The 18,078-nt window shown below is 52.7% G+C and overlaps 1 protein-coding gene across 4 annotated transcripts in view; it reads right to left on the bottom strand.

The window, feature by feature from the left end:
* Nucleotides 1-16,970, bottom strand: part of HLCS (holocarboxylase synthetase) — a 173,121-nt gene extending 156,151 nt beyond the window's left edge. The window contains exons 1-2 of one of the 4 annotated variants that reach the window (XM_079766666.1): nucleotides 16,703-16,970; nucleotides 5,570-5,707 (exon numbers count right to left, since the gene is read on the bottom strand). Coding sequence is in view for 1 of the 4 variants with exons in the window: in XM_079766664.1 (XP_079622790.1) it covers nucleotides 5,570-5,707; nucleotides 8,674-9,219 (684 nt within the window). In the remaining 3 variants the exon portion in view is untranslated. Of the gene's footprint in view, nucleotides 1-1,218; nucleotides 1,338-5,569; nucleotides 5,708-8,673; nucleotides 13,625-16,702 lie in introns of those variants that run through there. The other 3 variants (XM_079766664.1, XM_079766667.1, XM_079766665.1) reach the window with 3 other exon arrangements.
* Nucleotides 16,971-18,078: the final 1,108 nt, after the last annotated feature.

The following is an 18,078-nucleotide window of genomic DNA, read 5'->3' on the forward strand; positions in this document are numbered from 1 at the left end:
TATGAGCACTCCTATAACTCACCAATAAAAAGACAAATATTCAATTTAAAAATGGGCAAAGGATCTGAAACACATTTCTCAAAAAAAAAAAAAATATATATATATATATACACACACAAGTGTCAATAACTACTTGAAAAGATGCTCAACATCATCGGTCATCAGGGAAACGCAAATCAAAACCACCATGAAATACTTCACCACTACTCGGATGACTATCATCAAAAAGATGGACAATAACAAGTGTTGTAGAGGATGTTGAGAAACCCGAACCCTAATATATTGCTGGTAGAAATGTAAAATGGTACAAGTCTCTGGAAAAGAATTTGACAATTCTTCTAAAAGTTAAACACAGAGTTACCAATGACCCAGCAAGTCCACTCCTAGGCATATACCTAACAGAACTAAAAACATATGTCCAGCCCTAACTGGTTTGGCTCAGTGGATAGAGCGTTGGCCTGTGGACTGAAAGGTACAAGATTCTATTCCGGTCAAGGGCATGTACCTTGGTTGCAGGCACATCCCCAGTAGGGGGTGTGCAGGAGGCAGCTGATAGATGTTTCTCTCTCATCAATGTTTCTAGCTCTCTATCCCTCTCCCTTCCTCTCTGTAAAAAATCAATAAAATATATTTTTTTTTAAATAAAAACATGTCCACACACAAAACTTGTACACAAAATTCATAGCAGAATTATTCATAATAGCCAAAGAGTGGACACAACCCAAACGTCCATCAACAGATGAATGGAGAAATAAAAGGTGTATACTCATACAATGGGTTCAGCCATGAAAGGAATGAAGCAGTGATACATGGTGCAACATACATGAATCTCAAATACATTATGCTAAGTCAGTGATTTTCAACTAGCGCGCCACAAGAATTTTTAAAACATGCAATACCTGACTATTGGGCTGGGGGCACCGACCTCTTTTCCCTAGACCAGTGGTTCTCAACCTTCCTAACGCGGCGACCCTTTCATACAGTTCCTCACGTTGTGGTGACCCCCAACCATAAAATTATTTTCGTTGCTCCTTCATAACTGTAATTTTGCTACTGTTATGAATCGTAATGTAAATATCTGTGTTTTCCGATGGTCTCAGGCTCTACAGCAGCGGTTCTCGCGACCCTGTGGTTGAGAACCGCTGCTGCCAAGCCGACGTCCAGCTTGGAGAACGGAGGGAGGATGTGAGCTCAGGAGGATGAGAAGGGAACTCCCACCTTGGCCAGAGCCGACTTCTCAGCGGAGGGTGAATGGGGAGCCTGAAAGGGGACAGTGCCGCCTCCCGCACGAAGCTCGGACCATCTCTGTTCGGAGCGCCGTCTCTGTTCTGACCATCTCTGTTCTGAGCGGGCAATCAAAGCACAGAGATGCTCGCCAGGGGACACCCGCCCAGCATCAGGTGCCCCAGGGGACACCCGCCCAGCATCAGGTGCCCCAACGCCGACGTAGCAGCTGCTGGAGCAAGCGGGCAGAGCCCCACCCCAGAGTCAGCCCTTAGTGTAAAAGGAGCCGGTCATTAACTCCGCGGCCGAAGAACAGAGGAGCAGGAGATAAACAAAGCCAGGGGATGGACAGGAAGCAGCAGAGAACAACACACACACGTCCCCGATCAAGTTTCCAACGCGGCCACCCATTTCCCCTCCCAAGTGCACTTCCTCTTTCTAGGAACGCGGTCCGGGAGCCACAGACCGTGCAAACTCCGCCGGCAGCGGCAGCGGAGCTGGGTGCCCTGATCAAAGCAGAGCCGCGCGTCACGCGTCTCCTCCGGGGCCAGAGGTGTTTGCCTCCCGGGGACCCTTCCCTTCCCGTTTGCACTCCGAGATGGGAAGACAAGGGCAGGGAAAGAAAAGGCTGGCTCCCAAAGATCAAAGCTAAGGAAGCCCTGGGCGGCCCTGAACAAAGGGTTCCTCAGAGGAGGGCGCAGAGATCCTGCCCTGAGCAAAGACTGCGGCTGCACTGGGGCGGGCAGCAGGCAGTGATCAGTGATCAGTGGTGTCTCCGCTCCAGCAGCTTCACCCCGGCCACGGCCACGGGCAATGGCGGGGCCAGGAGGTACCGGTGATCGCCACCTGAGAGAGCCCCGATTCAAAAAGATACCGTTTTCAACATCTGTAAGAGCTGTACCGTCCTAAAAATGGGACAGACTGGCCCCAGACTGTGCGGGTCAGTTGGCTGGGTGTTGGCCTATGACTGGAAGGTTGCTGGTTTGATTCCCAGTCAGGACACATGCCCGCTTGTGGGCTCGAGCCGGGGATTGTGCAGGAGGCAGCTGGTGGATGTTATGCTCTCACATCGATGTTTCTCTCCCTCTCCTTTCCTCTCTCTCTAATAAAAAAAAAATCAATTAAAAAAATTTAATGCAAAAGAATGTAAGATCTCATCAGGTAAAAGTCTCTCTTAAATAAGATATTTTCTACTGAATATCTTAGGATACCATCAAATTCAAATGATTTTTGAGTTGGTGAAAAATACATACATAGTTTCCTAAGAGCCCCCAAAAGGCAAAATCCCACCGAGCAATCAACCCGAACAGGCCTGCAGACCTCGTGAGAAGACAGCGAGCGATGCCGGCAACGCCTGGTTGGGTTCTGAAGCCCAAGCCAAGAAAGGGACTTCGGTGACACAGCCCGGGCGGCAGAAAACCAGCTCAGACAAAGCCAGCTCCCGGCCGCAGCCCCGCCCACTCTGATCACAGCAAAATGACTTAACTGGGTCACACCCTTGGTGGGCAGGCATCTTTCAACAACCTCCCCGCCCCCCCACCCCCGCCGCCACCCCGAAAATTAAGAATTAAGCACCCCAGCCGGGTAGGGCTCAGCTGGTTGGAGCATCGTCCTGTACAACAAAAAGGTCGTAGGTTCACCGAAATGGGTTTGGCTCAGTGGATAGAGCGTCGGCCTGCGGACTGAAGGGTCCCAGGTTCGATTCCGGTCAAGGGCATGTACCTTGGTTGTGGGCACATCCCCAGTCGGGGGTGTGCAGGAGGCAGCTGATCGATGTTTCTCTCTCATCGATGTTTCTAACTCTCTATCCCTCTCCCTTCCTCTCTGTAAAAATCAATAAAATATATTTTTAAAAAAAGGTCGTAGGTTCAATCCCTGGTCGGGGCGCCTAGGGGAGGCAACCAATCAATGTTTCTCCCTCACGTTGATATTTCTCTCACTCGCTCGCTCTCCCCGCCCCCTTCCTCTCTCTCTAAAAAAAAAAAACAAATCAATAAACATATCCTCAGGTGAGGATTTTAAAAAAAATAATTAAGCAAAACCGCCATTAAGCGAGATCTTAATTAAATCTTCCTTAGAAGGTAAGTTCAATGGGGTACCTGTGGCAGAGATGCTATTATCTCCCTATCTCTAGTCTGTCTTTCTCCCTTGTAGTCACACACCTCCAGGGCGCCTCTGAGCCACAGCTGTCCGGCTACAGGATGTATTACCCAGGCTCCCCTGCAGCTAAGGGATGTGAGAAGTGACTTTGGAAATTTCTGGATTCAGTGTTAAGGAGGAAGCTGGCTGTTCCCGTGTCCCCCACTCTCAGGGCTGGAAGTGGATGGCGCTCGCTGGCTGCTGTGCTAGTGGCAGGGGTGGAAGCAGCCAGAGTGTCCATCAGGCCCTAACCGGTTTGGCTCAGTGCACAGAGCATCAGCCTGCAGACTCAGGGGTCCCAGGTTCGATTCAGGTCAAGGGCATGTACCTTGGTTGCGGGCACATCCCCAGTGGGGGGTGTGCAGGAGGCAGCTAATCGATGTTTCTCTCTCATCGATGTTTCTGACTCTCTATCCCTCTCCCTTCTTCTCTGTAAAAAATCAATAAAACATATTTTCAAAAAACAGAGTGCCCATCAGTAGATGAGTGGATAAAAGAGCTGTGATAGCCCGGCCGGCGTGGCTCAGTGGTTGAGCGTCGACCTATGACCCAGGAGGTCACAGTTCGATTCCCAGACAGGGCACATGCCGGGGTTGCGGGCTCCATCCCCAATGTGGGGCGTACAGGAGACAGCTGAGAGCAATGATTCTCTCTCATCATTGATGTTTCTCTCTCCCTCTCCCTTCCCCTCTGAAGTCAATAAAAATATATATATTTAAAAATAAAAAAGAGAAAAAATATTTTTAAAAAAAGCTTTGATACATTTACATATGGAATACTACTGGTTCATAAAAAAAAAAAAAGGAAAACTTACTCTTTTCAACAACATGGATAAACCTGGAGAGGATTATGCTGGGTGAAATAAGCCAGTCAGAGGAAAACGAGTACCATATGATTTCACTTACATGTGGAATCTAATGAACAAAATAAGCTAACAAACAAAATAGAAACCAACTCACAGATACAGATAACAGACTGACAGCTGTCAGAGGGGAGGGGAGTTGGGGGGGGGGCGGGGGGTGAGAAACAACAACAGCCTCCTAGACACAGACAACAGTGTGGTGCTGAGGGAAGGGGGGTGGGGGAGGAGGAGGGCAAAGGGGGATAAATGGTGACAGGAGACTTGACTGTGGGTGGTGAGCACACAACACAATAGACACATGACACATTGTAGAACTGTACACATGAAACCTATATAATTTTATTAACCAGTGTCACCCCAATAAATTCAATTTTTAAAAAAATTTTTAATCTTTGAATCAACTTCTAGGCAGCTATCAAAAATAAATAAATAAATGCCAGCCGCCAGACGCCACCACGTCCTGCTCATGCATGAACTTTCCAGACTCTTGCCCACGACCAACCGGGACTGGGAGATGCCTCTCGGAGAGCTTCGGCTTCCCCCTGCCCGCCCCCCCACCCCCCCCCCCCCCCCGTGCCCCATATTGATGGCCAATGCAAACTCTTTCAAAACAACTTCCATCTTTTGCCCCAAACCCATGAGATGAGAGAGCCCCGTCAGCTGGAAATCAGCAGACATGTCCCCCCTCCCTCCAGCCCGGACGCTGGTGGTTGAGCTTGCCTGTCCCAGGCCCTGGTCCTTCTCTGCCAGCACATGGCTCAGCAAGCCCGTTCTCTCAGCCTCCAAGGTTTGGCATAGGATGGCCTGGATGGCCTGGGGACACTGGGCCGTGCTGCCCAACAACCTGGTGTGGGCCGCAAACACAAGCCACACGGGGAGCTCCCCGTGTCCCAGCAGCCACGTTTTAAAAAGTGATAAAACATAAAGCAACATAAATGTTTTGCCCTAGAGGCGGTTTTGCTCAATGGATAGAGCATCGGTCGACCTGTGCACTGAAGGGTCCCGGGTTCGATTCCGGCAAGGAGCAGGATCAATCCCTGGCCCTGGTCGGAGCCTGTGCGGGAAGCAGCCAATTGATGTGTCTCTCTCACATCAACTGTCTCTCCCCCTCCCTTCCACTCTCTCTAAAAATCAGTGGGAAAATATCCTTCAGTGAGGATCAACAAAACAAAAAGTGTAAACAGGGGAAAGTAATTTCACTTACATATTTTCATTTAACCCAAAACATCCAGGAAGAAAGGGAGTCACAAAGGCCAGGAAAAAGCTCTCATCAGACAACGAATTGCGTTTTAATTAAGACACACAGTTTCCTTACAGCCAACAGGTGGAAAACACGTTACTCACGGTTCGTGCCGGGGAAGCCGGCCTCTGCAGATCCTCGCCCCGCACCCAAATGCTCTCCGTCACAAACGCTATGTGTTCGGCTTCAAGTATAAGAGGAGAAACGAGATATAGGGCCCATTTGTTCAAGTCATCAATGGACTGGACGGAGAGAAGGAAAACACCGACAAAGGGTTTAATGTCGAACCACAACTGCCACTTCACTCACCATCCCGGACACGCCCCTCGCTAATCCCGGGGAGGGGGGGCTGTAAGTAAGCTCAGCTGGTGTCCTGCAGACCACCCTCACCTGCGGCTCTTGTTGAACTGGAGCTATACAAGCAGCTGCAAACTCCCCGAGAGGACTCAGGACAGCTTTAACATCTCCAGATATTTGTCAGCAACTAATTGATTCTGAATTTGGGCTTGTTGCTACTATTCTTTACTGTTTAGAGAAAACGAGGCACGCAGCCCGCTGGCTCTACAGCAGCGGTTCTCAACCTGTGGGTCGCCTAAGACCATCGGAAAACACAGATATTTGCATTACGATTCATAACAGTAGCAAAATTACAGTTATGAAGTAGCAATGAAAATAATTTTATGGTTGGGGGTCACCACAACATGAGGAACTGTATTAAAGGGTCGCGGCATTAGGAAGGTTGAGAACCACTGAGAGAAGCACATCGATTGGTTGCCTCCTGCACGCACCCTGACCAGGGTCTGGGCCAGGGAGGAGCCTGCAACTGAGGTACGTGCCCTTGACTGGACTCGAACCTGGGACCCTTTGGTCCATAGGCCGACGCTCTATCCACTGAGCAAAACCAGCTAGGGCTTGGAGGGACTTTTAAAGATGAGGTTCAGAGCCCAGCCAGTGTGGCTCAGGGGATAAGCATTGACCCATAAACCAGGAGGTCACGGTTCAATTCCCGGTCAGGGCACACGCCTAAGTTACAGGCTCGATCCCCAGTAGAGGGTGTGCAGGAGGCAGCCGATCGATGGTTCTCTCTCATCATTGATGCTTCTACCTCTCTCTCCTTCTTCCTTCCTCTCTCTGAAATCAATAAAAACATATTAAAAAAAATATATGAGGCTCAGAAGTGCATCCTAGTAGACAGAGGCCCGTTGCTAACAGAAGCCTGGCCCAGAGGGCTGTTCTTCCATTCCCATCAGCCATGATAGCTTTAAGAACATATCTAAAAAAATAAGAAGAAAAATAAAAGCAGGTGCAATTAAAAAAAACAAAACTAGAAAGATGAACCGTGATTTAAACTCTGAGGGCACAGAGCAGGCCGGTCCCATCTAGTCCGGCGGTGAGACAGTGATGTCTGACTGAAGATCTGAGGCAAAGTTAACTATGCAGAGAACTGGGGGTATGGAATCCCTTGAAAGCCCAAGGCAGGTTTGGCCGGAGCAGTGGGCGAGGGCTGAAAAGCTTTAGTTACAGTCATGGAAGTTAGCGGAAGACCAATCAAGTCATGGAGATGTTCACAAGTACAACTGTCCTGGCCGGGCGGCTCAGTTGGTTGGAGCGACGTCCTGTACACCAAGGGCTGCAGGTTCCATTCTGGGTCAGGGCTCCTACTAAGTCGCAGGTTCGACACCTTGGCAGGGATCGGACTCAGAGGCCACCGATCTATTTCTCTCTCTGCCCCCTTCCTCTCTCTCTAAAGTCAATAAACATATCCTCCAGTGAGGATAAAAAAGAGTAAAACTGTTTTTCAAGAAAATTAAAGACATTTACCTCTGAATATTTTTGAATGTTCAAAATGTCCACTCTAAAGTTTATTTTTTAAAGTAAATGATCCAGTGTGGAAGCCAGTGCAATAGGAAAGTCCACCTCTCCATTTTCCCCCACTTGGACTTGTTTCTCAATCAGGGTTCCTTGAGAGAATTAAGCCGTCAGGCGTCCACCATATGTAGTGAATGAACTTCACTCCTAGGTGGTACCAGACAGGTGCTCTCTTTGAGCGATCTGAGACATAACGTATATACTAGTGTTCTGTGTTACAGCAGACTAACAAGGAAGGGTATTTTTTATTTGCTAGCAGAACAGTACAATCCTATACTTAAGCATAACCTCACCAAAATATTCAAGACCTGAGATAAGATTTTCCCATTCGGGTGTTATGGTTTTACACACATAGAAAATCTCATTTAATGCTAAAAATGAGCCAACTTTCCAGAAGGAAAGGGCAAGAAACCAATGAAAAGAAAACACTTTGAAATATTCATGAAAACAGTATCAGTGACTTCGATGGAAATTTGCGCTGAACCACACTGTGAATCAAGTCCATTTCCAATAGCTGAACGGGAAGAACTATTGTTCCTTTTACAGAGAAGCAGAGCTTTTGCTGAGATTAAGCCACAGCGCGGCTGCACTTGTAGCCACCAGGCTAAGAATTGGGAAAAAAAACAAAACAAAGACTGTGCAAACGGAAATAGAACAGGCGCAAAGGCCCTGGCTGGTAAATGACACAACTGACAGGAGAGGAGGGAGGCAGTTTTTGTCGCTCGGAGATATCTGACAGAAAGCTGAGAATGTGCTCTTTCTCTGAATCCATTCACCCGGACTGCAGCCCACAGTGGAGGGGAGGACGGCGGGAGGCTCAGTGGGCAGCGCTCTCGGGCTTCGGTGCCAATGGCCCTCGCGATCGCACAGGTACGCGCCTCTTTTGGAACCAGGAGCCCGGCGTCCGTGCCCTCGCCCCGCGCGCCTGTCAGTGTTCGGATCTCTGGTCCCCTTAACCCGGGCTCCGTGGGCATCGCGTGCAGGGGGCCCGGCCGGGCACTTCAGAGACGCCCCGTGCGGAGGGCTCTTCCCAGGCTCCCAGGGCACAGGGCGGGCGGGGTGGAGGGGAGAAGGTAGGAGGGGCCCAGGCTGGCGCTTCCGGCTTGCCCCGCCCCCTACCACTGGTGCCCCGCCCCCTCCGCTGGTGCCCCGCCCTTCTCGCCACCCGAGCTGCCCCGCCCCGCCCACAGGCCCCGCCCACCGCTGGTGATTCGTCCCCCGTAGGCCCCGCCCCGCCCGCGCCAGAGCTGCCCCGCCCCCATACCCCGCCCCGCCGCTGGTGCCCCGCCCCGCAGGCCCCGCCCCACCGCTGGTGCCCCGCCCCGCGGGCCCCGCCCACCTGGCTCTGGCCGACGCAGAAGACGCGGCCGCCGCGGCTCAGGCACACGCTGGCTTCCGGGGGCCGCGCGGCCGCCACGCAGAAGGTGAAGGAGCAGCGCGAGGCGCGCAGCCGCTGCACCGTGATGCGCACGAGCGCGGCCGGCCGGCGCCCCCAGCGCGCCCACAGGTACAAGTAGCACAGCGTGATGAGCATGGCCGGCCGGCCGCGGCGGGGCGCGGGCCCGGGACGCTCCAACTCACCGGCCCGGCCCGGCCCGCCCCTCCCCTCCCGCCTGTCCCAGTCGCCGGCCCTCCCGCCCTCCCGACGGCCGGAAGAGGCGGAGCCGCGGGGAAGCGGGGTAGGCGGGGGGCGTGATGGAGAGAGAAGGGGTGCCGGGCCGGGGAGCTGGGCAGGTGTGTTGTGATGGAGGGAAATGGGGGGAGAGGTGGGGATGATGAGTAAGTTGAGCACCAGCGGGTAGGCCCCGGGGCTGCCTGGCCTGCGTCGGCCGGGGTCCGGCCTCCCTGGGCGGGTGGGAGGCTGATGGAGGACCGGGCTGTGCATGTTTACAGCATTAACCGGCACCCGACGGGAGTCACGGTGTGCCCACAGCCTCCACCCAGTCCAGTGGGAAAATAAGGTGAGGCCTTCTTGCAAAAAGAGCTTTAAGGTAATTTATGTAAATGCATACAATGCAATAATACTTTTTTTTTCTGGGCCCTATTTTAAAGTAAGGGCAGGAAGCAAGTGAAAGACAGATCAGGAGTAACAAGGCTGCCTGGTGTTCTTTTACGTGAGCAATTCGTGAGCATCCTAAAACCATTTTGGGGAACATCAGTTATGATTCACTGTTCTTGTCCCCTAAGAGAAGCATGGTTATTCCTGCCATGGATGCGATGTCTCCCGTGGAGCCTCGCTTTTTCCAAAGGCAGCGTGTAGGGAAGTGTTGAGGACAAGACACGGGGCATCCCTCACTCATAGGGACACCATAGGTGGAGCAACTCAGCCGCAAGTAAAGAACAGTTGCCTCAACCACCATTCTCGCCTTTGCTGTGAGTGGGTGGCATAACACAGTAAAAGCAGCCAGTATACCGCTCCCAGGTCTTACTTAATCCGAGGACAGGTTTTTCAGGTATCCTGACCCTTTGCTCATCTGCTTTAAAATAGCAGTGCACAATACCCACGTTCGGAACCTCCGCCCTCTGGTCAGATGACACAGGGAATTCTCCCATTCTACACAGCAAGAGTAGTTTTAAAGAGAGAAAGACTCCAAGAAGAAATAACTGAGCGCAAAAACAAGGGAAGCAGCACAGTGGGCCAGACATAGAAGACAGCGGTACGCAGGGCTGAAGCCAGATCCGACGGTGACAGGTGGGAAGTGGGTCCCTTCACAGTAACAAGACCTAAAACTGTGTCACTGGAGAAAGAAGTGAGCGAGCCCCTGTGGGGAGGGACTCAGCCCCTCCATGATGACACAGGGCTACAAGTCAGAAATTAGAAAGTGAAAAAGCTTACTAACGCGCTAAGCCCTACTGTCTTCCTAGACACACACTTCAGATAGCCTCATTGACGTTTGCTGAATTTCAGCTCAAAGGACCAGCCTCCCACCCCTGCCCGGTATGGAGAGGCCATCTCTTCTGCCTGAAGGTCACAGCATCTCTAGTTTTCCAAGTTCCTTAAGAGCTTTGCAACCTCACCTTCCCACAGACACCATAACCCCATCCGGCCAGAATGGGAACTTCCCAGGTTGGCCCTGAGAAGCCTTGGTCTGAGAAGACATCATGGGAAAATGTGGGGATCAAAACTGTGCACCTAAAACGATGGAGCTTAGCTTCATTGCCCCCAGATAGCAATGGAAAAGGGAAAGGAGGCACAAATAAGACATCAGGGGAGCCCTAGCTGGTTTGGCTCAGTGGATAGAGTGTCAGTCTTCGGACTGAAGGGTCCCGGGTTCAATTTCAGTCAGGGCACATGCCCAGGTTGAGGGCTTGATCCCCAGTGTGGGGCGTGCAGGAGGCAGCCAATCAATGATTCTCTCTCATCAGTGATGTTTCTATCTTCTTCTCTGAAATCAATAAAAAAATTTTAAAAAAGGCATCGCCCTAACTGGTTTGGCTCAGTGGATAGAGCGTTGGCCTGCGAACTGAAAGGTCCCAGGTTCAATTCCGGTCAAGGGCATGTACCTTGGCTGCGGGCTCATCCCCAGTAAGGGGTGTGCAGGAGGCAGCTGATCAATGTTTCTCTCTCATCGATGTTTCCAACTCTCTATCCCTCTCCCTTCCTCTCTGTAAAAAATCAATAAAATATATATAATTTTTAAAAGGCATCAGGGGAGCTTACTGTGTGTGTACTTGATTCACACCCTGTAGTCCCTTGCTGCTCAAAGAGTGGTCCTTGGCATGAGCAGCATTGGTATCAGCTAGAAGCTCACTAGAAATGCAGAATACCAGGCCCCATCCTGGACCCACTAAGTCAATATGTGCACTTTTTTTTTTTAGTCCTCACCAGAGGCTATGCTTTTATGGATTTATTGATTCATTTATTTTAGAGAGGGAGAGAAATATCGATATGAGAGAGAAACATGGATCGGTTTGACTCCTGCACCCACCCTGACCAGGGATCGAAAATGCAACCTTTTTGGTGTATGGGACAACGCTCCAACCAACCAAGGGCAATATGCACTTTTTAACGAAATCCCCAGGTGATTCACAACCGCATTCAAGTTTGAAAAGCACTGCTAACGTCTACACCTCTGTTACTCCCTGCATCTGGGTTACTCTAGACCTGCGATCGCCAACCTTTAAGACCTCACGGACCACCGGCGACCACTCCTCTAGAGTCTTAACAAGGGTCTTCCAGATTGTGGAGAGTAAAACCACAGACTAGGAATTTCAAAATGAGACTTGGTCATTTATAAGCCCGTCGCTGCAGGGAAGATGGTGCACTCCCCAGCCAGCAACTCCCCGGTTACCCATCAGAAGGACAGGCTCTCTCTAAGAAAAGGCTTCCCGGACCCCCGACGCTACTCTCCCGCCCTTACGCATGTCCCACAATTGATGGTCTGGGGACAAGGCAGAGTGTAAACCAAGAGAAGATCACTCCCCTCGGAAGCTGTCCTGTCCCCCATTAAATAGATGACAGCTCGTCCCCAGAGGAAGTCAATCACATTGACATTAGCTCTGTCTGAACCTGGGAAGAATTCAGCATGCTGATCAGTCCAGTGGCCAGAGCTGAGAAGGATTAGTTTTTAAAATTTTAAAAATCCCTGTTTAATAGGAAATGAGTAGAAGCTGAAGTTTTAGGTAACTATAAACAGTTCATTTTTAGCAGTTAAAGTATGTAGTCTCTGTTTTATAAATAAAAAAAAATCTGTTCCCTCCACAACAGTGTTGGACTGCTAAACAAGTTTGTAAATTTAAAATGATATTCAGAGAGCCCGGCCATCATAGCTCAGTGGGTGAGCGTCGACCTATGAACCAGGAGGTCATGGATTGATTCCTGGTCAGGGCACATGCCCAGGTTGTAGGCTCGATCCCCAGTGTTGGGCTTGCAAGAGGCAGCCAATGAATGAGTCTCTCTCATCATTGATGTTTCTATCTCTCCCACATCCTTCCTCTCTGAAATCAATAAAAATATTTTTTTAATAAAATGAAATGATATTCAGAGATCCCAGAGACTCAAGAATTACCATCTATTTAAAGTGCCCTCTGAGAAAAGGTAATTGAAATACATACTTATTTGAAATCATGAGGTTTTTGTTGGCAAAAACTATAACATGTGGCCCTAGACGGTTTGGCTTGGTGGAAAGAGCGTCGGCCTGCAGACTGAAGGGTCCCGGGTTTGATTCCGGTCAAGGGCATATGTCCGGGCTGTGGGCTCAATCCCCAGTAGGAGGCATGCAGGAGGCAGCTGGTCAGTGATTCTCATCATCAGTGTTTCTATCTCTCCCCTATCCCTTCCTCCCTGAAATCAATAAAAATATTTTTTTAAAAACCTATAAAATGTGAAGAGCTTTTCTTTGAATATTTGACAGTCAATGGTAAGTGTGTTTATTAGAAGAAACCAACCCTGCCAACACTTCGATCTTGGACTTCCAGCCTCAGACGGTGGGGAAATGAGCCGCCTTGTTAGCCCGAGGAGACTGACCCATCCAGTTCTCAGGACGCCTGTCTCTCTCCCTCTGAACCACGGGGCGCGGGTGAGTCTGGCCAGCTGCTGCCCTCACCGGTTCTCTTCCTCCGCAGTTCCATTTGCCTGCCCCTTCCAGCGGCCACCCCTCAGGGCGTGACCTCAGGCCCTCACTGCCAGCTCTGGCCTCTCCCGGCCTCCAGTGCCACACTCCTCCCTTCCGCATATCTCTTTTAGGATATTCTGCTGGTATCTCAGAAGCAGCATGTTTCTCCCACAAACTACCTCTTTACCGTGATTTCTTTATCTCTGTTACTGACAGCACATCCTGCTTTCCACGTGGACCTAGAACTTCGTCTGCCTGGAGTACCAACTGCTCTCTACCCCAAATCCTGTTTATTTCCGTTGGTGGTACCCCCAATTTCCCCCTCGAGCTCTGAAATTCTGGGGTCCCAATACAATGGCAATGTGATTCACTTTCCGAGGATTTGGTTTGCAGTAATGTCCTATTCACCTTCATATCTCTGGCATTTAGCACTGTGCCAGCACACAGTAGGTGCTTAATAAAAAGTTTTGGAAACTGGCTCATACACCCATTTGTAAAGTGAGGTAACACTGTTACCTCCTTTACTCAGTTGGCCGCTAGAAAGCGGTGCTCACAGAATTTTCTTCATTGAGAGCAAATTTCTCTTCATCCAGCAGAGGGGAGTGGCCCCTAACATCCCAGGCAGAATCTGTTCCTGGTTGGGGGAGGGGAATCGCCATCTGTGAGCAATTTCCTGCCCATCAGACAGGACCTGCAGTTGGGGCCATTACGGTTCAAACAACTACACACACACACACACACACACACACACACACACACACACACACGGCACTTAGCACTCGGCAGCCTCAAAGGTCTAAATCACTCAACGGAGGTGAAGGGAACTAAACAGGTGAGCTCTGCTTGCTCCAAGGGCACTGTTGTCTTCCTAATGACCTTGTCCCATTCCCAGAAGTAAGGTCTCTTTTACAGGGTTAGGGAGGTCAAATAAATGAATGTGGAAATTGACTACAACCTTTACAACCAAAATGAGGTAAAAACATCAGGAGCTGCACACACCCCAACTCCCACCCCACCCCTGCAGCAGCCCCCGGGGGAGCCTGCGTGAGCTGCAGTTTGCATAGTGAAGCAATAGAGGCCACGGTCTGGAGTCAGGCGTTCTGGGTTCAAATACTGCCTGACGCCCGACTCCACACGCACATGCACACACACGCATATGCACACACACACACGAATGCATTCAGTGGCCCGGGGCAGGTGCCTGTCTCCACAGCTTGAGAGTTTGAGCATCCACTGGGCACCAGTGGAGGGTGAGCACGCTGCGCCGAGTGTACCCCTTTAAGGACGGGGATACGTGCTGGGAAATGTGTTGAGGTGATCCCATGGTTGTACAAACAGCACAGTGTGCCCTTACACACACGCTAGGGAGCAGCCTGCACAGCATGTCACTGTATAAAACAACACGAGATTAAATCCAGCACAAGAAAAAATGAGGCAGTCGATATGGGTGAGTCTGCTGCCCAAGTAATGGCATACTGTTTACACGGCAAAAAGAAATGTTTGTAAGTAGAAAGAAAACATTAATGATAAAAAGTATAGTATAGTAAATAATCGTAATATAGTCATTAATATAGTCATTATTGTCCAGTATGACGTATGGTACATAATTGCACGTACTGTACCTATAGCTGACTGGCAGCGAAGTAGGTGTGTGCACACCAGCATCACCGTAAGCACCTGCGTATCTTACGGCAGCTGCAAGGTTATGACAGCTAACGTCACTGGGCTAGAGGCATCTAGCAGCTCCACTGTGATTTCAGGGGACCACCGTCACACATGCTCCGTGGTGGACGGAAACATCATTGGGTGACGGCTGACTGTTCTGATGGAGGAACAGCCACCTGCACAAAGTCAACAGGAAGAGGAGGCCAAGGCAATTCCATCCTCGCAGCACTCTCCAGGGTGGGTAGTATTACCTCCTGCAACAGCGCAGAAAGTCAGCTCCGCGGCCCACACAAAGCGGGGCTCCTTTCCCTCGGACCACAGTGCCTTTCCCAGGCACAGCAAAGCTCCTCTGCCTAAGACCTGTCCTCACGGGGCCAGTCACGGTGCCCGGAATCTCTACCAGGTGAAATTCCCCTTCCGGTTACGCCATCTCCCAACGCAATGAAGTCAGGGTCAGGCCCTGGGCTGCTGCTTTGAATGGAGTCCATCACATTAATTAGAAAATTCAGAGCAGGGCCCTGTGTGTAGGACAGAGGACAAAAACATACAACTGTGGCCCAGCCTTGTGGCTCAGGGGTTGAGCGTGGACCTATGAACCAGGAGGTCACGGTTCCATTCCCCGTCAGGGCACATGCTCAGATTGTGGGCTCCATCCTGCGTGCAGGAGGCAGCTGATCCATGACTCTCTCATCATTGATGTTTCTCTCTCTCCCCCTCTCCCTTCCTCCCTGAAATCAATAAAAACATATTTTAAAAAACCATTCAGCCCTGACGGGTTTGGCTCAGTGGATAGAGCATCGGCCTGCGGACTGAAGGGTCCCAGGTTCGATTCCGGTCAAGGGCATGTACCTTGGTTGCAGGCACATCCCCAGTAGGGGGTGTGCAGGAGGCAGCTGATCAATGTTTCCCTCTCATCGATGTTTCTAACTCTCCCTCTCCCTCCTCTCTGTAAAAAATCAATAAAATATATATATATTTTTAAAAAAAAACCATTCAGCTGAGTATAAACTGCAGGCCTTGTGACTTGCTGGGTGGAACCCTGGCCTGAGCATATCTGGGGGCAAGAAAGACCAGAGGGACAAGCGGCGGGCTATCCGGGGACAACTGGAGAAGAGAGGCCGGAAAGGGTCTCACGCTGACAGGCCGTGGGCAGTGTCCGGGCTGGGCCGGGCCGGCGGCACCGGGGAGCCACGGAGAAGCAGACTCCGCCGGGGTTACAGGCTCTGCGGTGCGACCCACAGAGGCCCCGCCTCGTGGCCCAAAATTCCGTGGAAAGGGGCAGACGAGTCACGTGACAGCTGCACCTGCTCTTCCCCCCCCACCCCCCCCACCCCCCCACCAACCTGAACATTTTCTCTTTGGAGCTGACGCTGCCGCGCTCGGTTAGAGCCGACTGCTGCTTACGCAAAACCAAAAGCGGTGCCTCCGATCGCCCTTTGCTGCGGGGAATGTCACGGGTCTGGAAGCAGTCTGTGGGCAGAGTGGGTGGGAGGACCCAGCGGGAGGTTCGGGACACCCCTCTTTCCCACCTCTCCCCCCCACACACACACACGTTCCCCGCCCACAGCTCCGCTCGCCCGCGGTCGCTGAACGCGCTTCCCCGGAGGCTCCGCGGGGAGAGTCCAGGGCGCGGTCCGGCGAGGCGGCAGCGCCCCCTGTCGAGGGCCCGTGCTTTGCAGGTCAAGCCGTGATTTTCACAATGATTCTGCAAAGCCCCTGCCCAGCCCCGGAGCGCGGCCGGCGGTGTGCGGCCACAGGAAACCCGGTGGGTGGGGGGACAGGCAGTGCAGCTCCGCAGCCAGGCTGAGTGTGCCCGTGTCTACGAAGGGCTCACGGGCGCCTTCTCCCGGGGAGGCCGGGCGCGGGCCGGCGAGGCGGCGAAGGAGCCGCTTCCCGCAGCCGCTTCCGGCGGGATTCCGGCCCCGGAGGGCGGGGTGCCCCCCCCCCCCCCCGCACACCCTGAGAAAGGAAACAGCGGAGGAGCACCCCGGCTACACCGCTCCCCCGTGAATACCCCGGGAGGGCAGCAGCGCAAAGGCAGGACCGGGCCTTGTCTGGGGGAGCCCACCGAGCAGCCAGCGCCCGCGCCCCGTCACCTCCGTCCACCCGGGGAGACGGAGCCCCGGAGCCGGTCGGCGCCGCACGTACCTGGGAGCCGAGCCCGGATCCCACCGCCGCGTCCCCGGCCTCCCGGCCTCGCCGTCCCGCGGCTGCGCCCGGACCGAGTGGGCGGCCGCCGCCGCAACGCGCCCGGAGGGGGCGGGGGACCCGTGGCCCAGGACGGAGCAGGTGGCGGCCGGGGCGTGGGAAGCGGACCGTGGGAAAGGCCAGGTCTGATGCTCCTCGGGGGGCCCCCTGCCGGGTCGCAGCCCCAAATTCTGACGGCGCTCCAGCCCGCCCGTCCCCGCGGGACACACTGGCGGGGAGGCCGGGCCGGAGTCACCCTCCCGCCGCCCTCCATTGGCTGCCCCGGGCCCCGCCGCCTCCCAGCTCCCGCCCGCCCGTGGGTCTGGCCCGCAACGCGCCAACGCCGCCTCCAAGCGAGGCCTCGCCAGACCCCGGGCGAGGTGGGACCCCTTCCCAAAGTCCTCTGCCGCGACACCCTCCTGGCAGTGTTGGTACCACGTGTCTGCCTCCCCCCCCCCCCCCCTGCCTCTATCTCTCTCTGTCTCTCTGTCTCTCTCTCTCCCTCACACACACACACACACACACACACACACACACACACCACGGGCAGGGCAGGGGATGGATCTGTCTTGATCCCTGGCATAGAGTGAAAAGGGCTGAAGAGCCCTGGCCGGTGTGGCTCAGTGGATAGAGCATCGGCCTGCGGACTGAAGGATCCCGGGTTCGATTCCCGTCAAGGGCATGTACCTTGGTTGCGGGCACATCCCCAGTAGGGGGTGTGCAAGAGGCAGCTGATGGATGTTTCTCTCTCATCCATGTTTCCAACTCTCTGTCTTCCTTCCTCTCTGCAAAAATCAATAAAATATATATTTTAAAAAATAAAAAAGAGCCCTGGCCGGTTTGTCTCAGTGGATAGAGCATGGGCCTGTGGACTCAAGGGTCCCAGGTTCGATTCCGGTCAAGGGCATGTACCTTGGTTGCGGGCACATCCCTAGTAGGGGCTGTGCAGGAGGCAGCTGATCGATGATTCTCTCTCATCGATGTTTCTAACTCTCTCTCCCTCTCCCTTTCCCTTCCTCTCTGTAAAAAATCAATAAAAGATATTTTTTAAAAATTTAAAAAAAGAAAGAAAGTGGCCGAAGGTTTGCGTGGCGCTGCTCCTGAGGGACGCCTGGGGAGGCAGGTGCACCGTGGGCTCATCACCGGGTGTCTTCCCCCCCTGCTGCCCCTCCTCCCGGTGCCTGAGATCGCCCCGCACCCCCGGAGCCCATCCTGCCCCTTCGCACAGCGACTGCAAGCGAGGGTGTGGGGCTCCCTCTCTGCGGGGGGAGCAGGGAGTCCACGATTCTGTGCTGGGACCAGGCGGCCACATGGTGTCCATACAAGACGCCCCCAAA

The sequence above is a fragment of the Cnephaeus nilssonii genome (assembly GCF_951640355.1).
Source record: "Cnephaeus nilssonii genome assembly, chromosome: 3".
NCBI classification, from domain to species: domain Eukaryota; kingdom Metazoa; phylum Chordata; class Mammalia; order Chiroptera; family Vespertilionidae; genus Cnephaeus; species Cnephaeus nilssonii.